The sequence below is a fragment of the Lycium barbarum genome, chromosome 11, assembly GCF_019175385.1.
Source record: "Lycium barbarum isolate Lr01 chromosome 11, ASM1917538v2, whole genome shotgun sequence".
Taxonomy (NCBI): Eukaryota; Viridiplantae; Streptophyta; class Magnoliopsida; order Solanales; family Solanaceae; genus Lycium; species Lycium barbarum.
In genome coordinates, this window is record NC_083347.1 from 73,416,486 (window position 1) to 73,427,838 (window position 11,353).

Genomic DNA, 11,353 nt, shown 5'->3' on the forward strand with positions numbered 1-11,353 from the left:
CGAGTGTCTCTCCATGGGGTGCTCCTGTCCTTTTCCTGAAAAAGAAAGATGGGACCATTTGATTACCACTAGTTGAGTAAAGTCACCATCCGAAATAAGTACCCGATCCCTCGTATTGATGATTTGTTTGATTAGCTTCAGGGGGCTTTTGTATTTTCAAAAATCGATTTGAGATCGAGTTATCATCAGTTGAAAATTCGGGCAGAGGATATTCCTAAGACAACCTTTCGAACTAGATATGGGCATTATGAATTTCTTGTTATGTCTTTTGGACTTACTAATGCCCAACTGCTTTTATGGATTTGATGAATGGCATTTTTAAGACATACTTAGACTCTTTTGTTATAGTGTTTATTGATGACATTCTGGTTTATTCGAAGAGTAAAGAGGATTATGAAAAATACTTGAGAGTTTTTCTTGGGTTACTAAGAGACAAGGAGTTGTATGCCAAGTTCTCTAAATGTGAGTTTTGGCTTGAGTCTGTATCCTTCTTAGGCCATGTGGGGTCGAAAGAGGGGATTATGGTTGATCCTAAGAAGATTGAGGCAGTGAGAGATTGGGCTAGGCCTACATCAATGAAAGAGATTCGCAGCTTTGTGGGGTTGGCCAACTACTACTGTCGGTTTGTGAAGGGATTTGCTTCTATTGCTTCACATTTGACCCTTTTGACTAAAAAGAGGTATCTTTTCAGTGGTCCGACGACTGTGAGGAGAGCTCCAAAAAGCTCAAGGCTTTATTGACTACAGCTCCTATTCTATCTTTGCTCGTGTAGGGTAAGGACTTTATGGTTTATTGTGAGCTTCTTATTCTGGTTTGGGTGCTGTTTTGATGCAGGAAAAGAAAGTGATTGCTTATGCTTCCAGACATCTGAAGGTTCATGAAAAGAACTATCCTACTTATGACTTGCAGTTGGTAGCTGTGGTTTTTGCGTTAAAGATTTGGGGGCACTATCTCTATGGTGCCCGTTGCGAGGTATTTACTGATCATTGCAATCTTCAACATGTGTTTACTCAGAGGGATCTTAATTCTAGGCAGCGGAGATGAATGGAGTTGCTTAAGGATTATGATATTACTATTTTGTATCATCCCGGCAAGGCAAATGTGGTAGCAGATTCCCTGAGCAGGAAATCAGCTAATATGGGTAGTTTGGCTCATTTGATTGCGTCTGAGCATCCGTTGGCCAGGGAGGTTCAGACTCTGGCTAAGAGTTTCATGAGGCTTGATGTGTCTGATTTTGGTAGAGTGTTGGCTTGTGTTGAGGCTAGATCATAAGGCAAGGCAGTTCGAGGACGCGAGCTTGTGCAAGATTCGTGACAAGATTTTGAGTGGTGAGGCCAAGGAGGCCATAACTGACCGTGAGGGCGTTCTGAGAATTAAGGGGCATTTTTTGTCCCTCGTGTTGATGACTTGATTTGGACGACTTGATTCGGACGATTTTAGAGGAGGCTCACAGTTGTAGATACTTTATTCATCCTGGTGCTACTAAGATGTATCGCGACTTGAGGCAATACTATTGGTGGGCTATGATGAAATGTGATATCATTGAGTTTGTTTCGTAGTGCCTAAATTGCCAGCAAGTTAAGTACGAGCACTAGAGACCCGGGGGTATGCTCCAGAGGATGCCCATTCTCGAGTGGAAGTGGGAAAGTATAGCTATGGACTTTGTTGTTGGTCTTCCAAAGACCTTGGGTAAGTTTGATTCGATTTGGGTCTTTGTTGATGGATTGACCAAGTCTGCCCATTTCATACCACTCCAGATCACCTATACTACTCAGAAGTTGGCCTAGATTCATATCCATGAGATTGTTCGTCTGTATGGGGTTTCTATTTCAATCATATCTGATAGAGGCACGGTATTTACATCCCGATTTTGAAGGACTTTGCAGTCCGAATTGGGCACTAGATTGTATTTTAGCATATCTTTTCACCCTCAGACAGATGGTCTGTCTGAGCGGACGATTCAGGTTCTAGAGAATATGCTTTGAGCTTATGTGATTGACTTCGGTGGCTATTGGGATCAGTTCTTACCATGCAGAGTTTGTGTCTAATAATAGTTACCACTCGAGCATTGATATGGCTCGGTTTGAGGCCCTTTATGGGAGGAGATGTAGATCTCCTATTGGATGGTTTGATGAGTTTGAGGAAAGTCCATGGGGTACTAACCTTTTTAGAGAGTCCTTAGATGAAGTCAAGGTGATTCAGGAAAAGCTCTTGGCGGCTCAGAGTAGACAGAAGGAGTATGCGGATCGGAAGGTCTGAGATCTTGAGTTCATGATTGAGGAGCAAGTTTTGTTGAACGTCTCACCCATGAAGGGTGTGATGATGTTTGGGAAGAAAGGTAAGCTTAGTCCTAGATTCATTGGTCCATTTGCGATTCTTAGTCGGGTAGGGGAGGTAGCTGATGAGTTGGCTTTGCCTGCAGGTTTGTCAGGCGTTCATCCGATGTTTCATGTCTCTATGTTAAAGAGATATCATGGTGATGGTTCATTTATTATTCGTTGGGATTATGTCTTGTTGGATGAGAATTTGTCGTATGAGGAAGAGCCTATTGCTATTCTAGATATAGAGGTTCGTAAGTTAATGTTATACCCCGTATTTTATACGTCGAGTTATTCATAAAAGAATCGACGCGAGTTAAAGACGGAACCCTTCCCGGACACGGAATAGAAATCCTTAATTTTTCAATTTTTATTAGAACATAAATTTGTTTATAAATTTTACTTACTGTAAACATATTAATGGAGACTAGGGATTAATTAACCATGATTGGATTATTAAGTGGGGATTAAGACTTAAATATTCACTAATTATGCACTAGTGGCCGTGTGGGCCCCACTGTCACATGACCAAATCAGATTTTTGCCCATGCTTTAGTTGGGGGAACGTGTAAGACTATCTTGAGCAGCAAAATGGTCTACTTTGTTGACCATGCTTCAGCCACAACTCATTTCCCAACCCCACAAAGTGAACTTAGAGAGAGAGGCTCTCCTTTTCACCAAGTGAAGGGGAGATGAGAGCCACGGCCAGCCCTTCTATTTTTTTTCTTACCATTAAGTCCCTAAAGTGTTCTACACATTCACCATTATGTTTCAAGTGAAGGAGAAACCATAAACATGCCATGCAAGCTCTTATAAGCTCGCGGCCAGATTTGAGCTCTCCATTTTGATTCAAAAAATAAAATAAAAATATTTTCCAAGGTGTTTCAACCCTTAGGAAGGTGCATAGCAACGTGGAGTAGCCATTGGAGCAACAAGAACAAGTATTAGTTCAAGTCATCAAATTCTAGCCAAGTTGAGAAGTTAGATTGTTAAGGTAAGAATTGATCATCTTTTTACACGTTTTTAGTAAGGATTTGGACGTGTTGTAAATGTGCAAATGTAAATTGAATCCACACAATTAGGTGTGTTGATGTTGGAGCATGATAATAGCCATGGAATTATATGTGTTGATGTTGAAGTATGGTTGTAACTTGGTGAACATGAATTGCATGTATAAAATCATGAGTGTTGGTGTTGGAATGCTAATGTGGCCGTAGGGACTGTTTTAGTTGAAATGGGTGGACTGATTTTATTTAGTAATTATGGTTGTTGCTATCATAAATTACATATTGAAAGAATGAAAAGAATTAGAAAGTTAAAGGTGAAATTGTGTTGATATGAATATAAATTGAATCCATGAAATTATGTGTGTTGATGTTGAAGCATGGTTGAAGCCGTGTAGGGACTGTTTTGTGTAGAAGGTGGTGAACTAATTTTACTTGGTATTTTGATTGTTGCTGTCATGAATTTTATAATGGAAATGAAGGTATTAAATGGTTAGAGTTGGAGCTACAATTGTTTGTGGGTTGTTGTAAGGATTGTAGTGATGATAATGTAGCTTATTTGCGTATGAATTGATGATGTAGTTGTCGTGTGGCTGCTGGTCGTATCTCACTGAAATTATATGAAAAGAAGATATGAAATAATGTGTAAGAATCGTATGTGGTTTGCTTAGTAGGTTCGTAAGCGTTTGCAAGAATTCTGAGCATCTTTTGTGTGAAAGTTAGGGGCTGTTTTGGATGTGTCGTTGTTGTTCTTATTGAGCTTGGAAGATTGATGATAATTAAGATTATGCATTGTGTTGTATGTTGGTTGGGCTGTTATAAAGTTGGTTACATGAAAACGTTAAGGTTATCGACTATTAGGAATAACTTGAAGACGTAGTAGTCGTATGTGAATCGTTATTGAATATTGTGAACGTTGGCTGTTTGGAATATTGCGTGGACTGTTTGGAATGTTGTGCGGGCTGTTCGGAGTGATTCTTGCATCTTGTCTTGAATAGCCTCGATATAGTACTTAAACGTATAATTATTGGCGTTAGCTTGACTAGTATGTAATTAGTTTGGGATGTAAGGAAACCGTCGTCTAAATTGTCTAGAAATGAGTTGCTAACGTTGGGAAACGTTTTGAATCTCCCCGTAGCTAACCATAATTCTTGACGTCTTAATATAGGTTGAAACTTTGGGCAGCGTATACGTGTTGTGTTACGAATAAATGCCAAAGGTATGTAAAGTTAACACCTCTTTCTTTTTTTGGCATGATCCTTACAAAACGAATAGACGATATGTATATGGTTCCAAAGAAGTTCCTATTCTTAGAGCCACTAGGATGGCTAATGTTCTTGATTCTCATAATTTGATTTATTATTATTTTGATATGTACATATGATTTCAAAGTTCCATTTTGATAAAATCCACAGGGACATCCGAAGGTACTTGATATGATTATTATTTGAATTTGCAAATGATAGTTCGTTTTGATTATTCCATTGAGTCTTGATAATGTTTAAAATTGCATATGGTTTCTCACTACTCTGCTCGTGCATGCCTCAATATATCTTTCACCGAGTCCCGGGCCGGGTATGTTATCGTGCACAGTTTCACTGCATTATTCACCGAGTCCCTCACTAGGGGCCGGGTACGGTATATATGTATATGATGATATGATGATATGATGATATGACGATATGATGATATGATGATATGATGACATGTTATGGCGGCCAGGAGGGCATATGATGACTTTATTCACCGAGTCCCTCACTAGAGGGCCGGGTACGGCATATATGTATATGACATGTGATATTGACAAGCATGGTTATGTTACAAAGGCAAGTGTTTTGGTATTCTGAACACTGTACTTGTATCCTGTGCTCCTTATTTCAGTTATGATCCTTTTACTGTATTTCACGCTTTACATGCTCAGTACATATTCCGTACTGACCCCCTTTCTTCGGGGGGCTGCGTTTCATGCCTGCAGGTACAAATACTCGCTTTGGTGAGCCGCCAGCGTAGGACTTCCCTTCTGCTATCTTGGAGAGCTCCGTTGTTCCGGAGCCCAGATTTTGGTATAGATCCTTTTCGATATATATATGTATATGTTGTCTAAGAGTACGACAGGGCCCTGTCCCATCCTATTTCGCTGTTGACACTCTTAGAGGTCTGTAGACATGTATGTGGGTTGTATTCAGGTGTGATCAGTTGTGTGTATGATCAGTACGCGTGTGCTATCGTTTTAGTAGCCTTGCCGGCTTGCATATTTTGTCATGTTGTGATAGCAGCCTTGTCGGCTTACTTGTGTTATTGTTTCGTAGTGGTAGCCTTGTTGGCTTGCGTATGTGTATATAGTTGGGGCGTTCCCACATGTTATGACAGCCTTGTCGGCTTACGTATTGCATTATCTGTTGAAAGTTGTGACTCCCCAGGAGACCGGTTGCGGCACATATTTATACATTTATGTGACAACTTCGAGACTATGCTTTGGCCTTCATACGTTCCATGTTATGTTTGTGTTGATTGGTCATATGGCTAACAAGTGTGTATACAGGTGTCCAACTCGGGCACCAGTCACGGCCTACGGGGTTGGGTCGTGACAGTTAAGGTCTAAGGAGATTGCGTCAATGAAGGTTTAGTGGAAGAACCGCCCCGTTGAGGAAGCTACTTGGGAGACTGAATCAGATATGCGTAGTAATTATCCCCACCTTTTCACTGAGTCAGGTACCTTTCCCCTTGTTTCCCTTCCTTGTCGATTCGGGGACGAATGGTTGTATAATTGGTATCTTATGCAATGACCCACTAGGTGTCTATGGGGACTTTAACCATTTTGCCCCTGCTAATACCTTCCCGAGAATAGAAATGAGCTTAATGAGGACTCAAAGAGTTAGAAGTCTAAAAACACTGAAACTTGAATTGTTTGAAACTTGTTGTATACTCGTTTGGGGGGTGACTTGGTAAATTAGACCTCCGCTGGGAATTGCGCGGCCACGAATGAGTCCGTAGTGTGTTTTTATGCATATGTGCATGTTTGGTTAGCGTCTGAAGGGCCTCGGATTGGTGTTGGGATTTTGGGTGAATAACCAGAGCTCACTGGTCGATATGGACTGCTGCAGCAGTGTTATTACCGCTGTAGCGTGTCTGCCGTCGCGGCTGGCCGGTCACCACCATGGGGTTTCGAGATTTAATGAGGTCTGCTATAGCGGGTCAATTGCCGCTATAGCGAGACCGCTGTAACGGAACATCGACCTCTGCAGCGGTCGACGAGAGGCAGAAACTGTGTTTTATATTCCATATTTCGATCCCATTACTCACATAACACCAAAAACAGTTCCTAAGAAATATTACGACGATTTTTCTAAGGCTAGGGCACCACTCTTCATCAAGGTAAGTCTCAACCTTTATATTCATTCATTCCATAATCGTCTTAAGTTCTTACATTCGCAAAAGGTCCGTTAATGGTGAATTGAAAGATTAGAACCCTAGAACTTATGAAACCCTTAAATAATGAATGGGTTATTGAGTTTACTATTGCTTTATCATCTAGGAGTATAGAATATCACTTTCTAGAATGATATTTTTATTATTGATGGTGGAATTGATAGATTGAGACTTAGGGTTCCAATAGAAATGGAAGCTTTAGCCTAAAAACTGATTTGGAAGGTGTTGAATTAATTAGAAAACCCATCAAATGATATAGCATGATTGATGGGATTGATTTTAGGATGAACTCATACCTAATGATAGTTCACCCATTGAAAAAGGGTAGAAGTAGTGGGGTTCTCTTCACCAAATTGTTGTTGTTGAGTATATGATTCCTTACTCACTTAGCATTATGATTTCTAGAATTTGAATGTTTCGAAGCCTGTGAAGGGGAAAGCTATTGCAGAATAATTGAATTGTTCCAGTTTCGCTTTGAGGTAGGTTTTGGTTTACTTGAGTTAGACTTTGGTTAGTTGATTGTATATGTATTAAAGTCGATAGGAGAAAGTAAGATTTGGTTGGCATGAATTTTGATTATGTGGGCTTGTTACCATTTCTTCATATACCGAAACTTAAGATGGAATTGTTGTGTTTTGAAAAGGAAGGAGGAAATGTATACTCTTGTTGTTGATTTAGATGGTTGCATATTCCTGCTGTGTTGAGTGAGTTTATCTGAGTCTTGTTATGACTTGTGGTATGGTGTCTTGTACTCATTAACATTGATATTATTGACTGATCATGTTCCATAATGACTGTTGGACTAAAAATATGTTGAGTTTCATATTATGATCAGATACAAAGATATAACTATATAAAGGCACATTTGACAGGGGGTGAGGATGCGGCCTAGTTATGGGCTCGTGATCCGAGGTCAGTTTTGGAGCGAGTGGTACATGGACACCATGGGTCCCCTGCAAGTCATGACTATTTGGGGTAACAATATCATTTGGAATGTGTGAACACGGTTGAGATACTATCATTGTTGCATTGCATTTCATAAGACTTATATTATTCCTATTGATCGTAGTGACTGGACTTATCTTATTCCTGTGTTGGCTGATTTCTGTTGATGACATTATTTGGTTATGTGTTGTTGTGCGTATCTGCCTATCTTGTTAATTTTTTGAAGTATGCATGATACTAATCTTAGTCGGCCTATGATATCTACCGGTACATAGTGTTTGTACTGATACTACCTTGCTGCACTTTTTATTTGTGTGCAGATTGTGTTCCAGAGACATCTTCCAGACGTCATATCTAGTGTGAGGCCAGTTCCCGATCAGATTGGAGAGTGAGCTCCTATCCATTCCATGCCGCCTGAAGATCTTTCCTTATTTGGATGTCTACTTTCATTCCATACACTTATGATTGTTTTAGACATTTATTTCATTCATTAGACAGCTTTGTGTTTTAGAGTCCTTATACGATGACTTGTGGATCTTTGGGGTTGTAATAGTTAGGACTTCCGCAGTTATTTTATTTACGACAATGATTTAGACTTATTCATCATTTATTTCTGGTCATTAATTTATGATTGTTCAAATGATTAAGAAAAAGGGTTAAGGGGATGGTTCGCCCACTAGTGGATTTTGTGTGGGTGCCACTCACAGCTACTTGGGTCGTGACTATCAAACTATATCATAACACATTTCCTCATATCAAACCATATCATTACACCCAGAATTATTTCCCCCGGGCTACGAAGAATCATTCTTACTTCTTTTCCGGCCTCAACGGGACCATATCGTATCTCAATCAAGGATGCATATCAAATGTATGTAAGTATGAATGAATGGACCATGCGATTGTATCATAACCAACAATGTCAAGAGTACGTAAACATAAACAATTATCATTCCTTTTAATGGTAGTAAATCCATTCAAGAATGATCATTTTCTCATGGTTTAATCAAATATGGGAATATGAATATAAATCAGAGCCACATCATCAACAAGTTCAACTTTGGCTATCATAGCCCACATGAACAGAAATCATAGAAACCTAAGAGTGGATTTATACAATACTTCCACTGCCCGAAGGCTTACATGCATAACCCCGACAACAATTATATTCTATATGCGTATCTCTAATTGGAGTCTAAAAGGTAAGTCATAACCTACCTTGAAAGTCAAGCACGTGCCACGAACCCCTCATGCTATCACTTTTCCTTTCTGAGAAGCCTCAAATTGCTCCAACTCTATCATTAATGTATTCTATGTAAGTACATGAGTCTAACAACACTCATAATGTCATATACAAAATTCGGGTCCAAAAGGTCAACCCAAAAACCTGTCCCAAACCCCAAACCCCAAACCCCAAAGGTAAAAATGGTAATTTATCATGAAATTGAGTTCAACATGATCAAATTAGTAATCTACATGGTCATAAGAACGCAACAATACCCATATTGCTATACTTAAATCGAAACCCAAAACGAACCGAAAATAATCAAACCTGAGCCTCAAGGGAAAAACTGGAAATTCAACTTAAATCTACCTTACCCATGGTCTAAATAAGCTAAACACAAAAAATCTCCTAATACCAACCATGGATTGACCTCCAATTTCAATTCTTAAGTTAGGGCTAAAACCCCAAATTTCCAACCCAAGAGCATGATTTAATTATGAAATAATAAAGGGAATTAAGAGGAAATAATGAAATAATGTTTAGAATCTTACCCCAACAATGAATCTTGAACTTAGCACTTGTTTTCTCTCAAAATCGGGCTGTAGAATTTGAGTTATATAAAAATGGGGTTTTGATTCGAAGTTGGGAGGGACTTAAATATCTTTTTAAGCCCTTTTCTTCTTTGGGAACGCGAAAGAGGCTCGCGAACGCAGCCCTGACCCGGCCTAACCATCCCAAGCTTGACCCGGCCCAGCCCTAAAACCCTTCAATGCGAACGCAAGACCCATCTGGCGAACGCGTCCCTCTGGTCCCCACTTTCTCGTGAATGCGAGGCCTTCCTCGGGAAGAAGAAGGAAACCAGATCAGCTGAAACCAGAAAAATTTGGTTTCTCCAATTTCCGATCCAACACTCGAAACTCAACCGGAATCCCCTGGACACAAACCAAATATGCATTTTTATCATAAGACATGCTACGAACACGCTTCCGCACTCAAAATTCCCAAACGAGGTCGTCTTCACCCGGGGTTGACCAAGGTCAACTCCAAAACATCAAAAACTAAACTTTCTAACCAAAGACTCAAATCACACCCGAACGCATCCAAACCCGAACCAAGGGCTCGACTAAGTCATAAATGATATTCCGGACCTAACAAAGTTATCTAAAATTGAATCCGGATGCATTTATCCAAAAGTCAATTTTTAGTCAAACCAATACTTTTCTAAACATAAAGAAACTCAAACTTAGGATTTTTCTTCCCCTAAGCTAAAATACCAAGATAGGATCACGAAAAAGGGTATTTTAGGAATGAAGGACCTAAAAGTGCTAAACGACTAAACAGATCATTACATCAGATTCCAATCAAACAATCATTCGTCCTCGAATGATAAAGAAGAGAGTGGTTAAGGAGTACCTGAACAGTTGAACAACTGAGGATATCTACTTCGCATGTCAGCCTCGTTCTCTCAAGTGGCCTCCTTGACTAGACGGTGCTTCCATTGCATCATTACTGAAGAAATATCCTTAGACCTCAACTTTCTAATCTGTCTGTCCAAGATGGTCACTAGCTTTTCCTCGAATAACAGGTTCTAATAAAAAAGCACTGAGTCCCAATGGATGATGTAGGACCCATCTGAATGGTGTTACAGTTCACTTTTATGCGAGGCCTAAATGTTACTTCATAATTGTGGACTCTATTGGATTTTTGTATTTTTAGAATCGCCATTTATTAAGGGAAATTAGGAAAATCGAGTTGCAAGGGTTTATTCAAACAAGAGAAAATCTTTAAAATCAGAGTTCAAGGTAAGGGTTCTGGTGATCCCCTAGGGAAGGTATTAAGCAACCTAGTATTAAGGTTCCGTAGAATACGATTGACCTTCTAGCTTTAATGTGTGATTATCGTAATTATTTGCTTAAAATGGTTTAATTTCTTATATAACTTGTCATGGCATATCATAAAGTATTTTGGCAAAAAATTCCTTTATGTGATGTGAAAAGAGTTGAATCTTTCTTCGAAAAAATGTATATAAAGTTTAAAGTCATTTCATTTCCGGACCAAAACACACTCAATATTTCTCTTAAGTAGAGTTCAACTAACTTGGTCCAATGTCATGCTTTTAGTCCTTATAAATTTGTTCTTTTGAAAATGTTGAGTGTATACCTTTATGAATATGCCATGAGTTTAGTACAAGTATATATATAAAAAAAGAGGTTTATTTCAAATGTAACACTTTATCCATTTTTTGAGGTCAACCAAACTCTATTTTTAAACCTTTTCCCCAAACTAAGATTTAAGTGTATTTCTTTTCTTGTATGACTTAAGGTTTGGGCTTAGCTCAAAAAGATTTATAAAATCGTTAAGCCTTTTTTTCAGTTTTGAAGTCTATTTTCGACAAGTCTTGCTGCTTTATGAAAAAAGTTTCAGTTTTATGG

At 39.1% G+C, this 11,353-nt stretch overlaps 1 protein-coding gene across 1 annotated transcript; it reads left to right on the top strand.

The window, feature by feature from the left end:
• Positions 1-575: 575 nt before the first annotated feature.
• LOC132619907 (uncharacterized) lies at positions 576-8,088 on the top strand. The gene is made up of 6 exons (XM_060334661.1): positions 576-679; positions 864-972; positions 1,096-1,244; positions 2,022-2,193; positions 2,335-2,568; positions 8,017-8,088. The coding sequence occupies exons 1-6, from the start codon at positions 576-578 to the stop codon at positions 8,086-8,088; spliced, it is 840 nt and encodes a 279-aa protein (XP_060190644.1).
• The last annotated feature ends 3,265 nt before the right edge of the window (positions 8,089-11,353 follow it).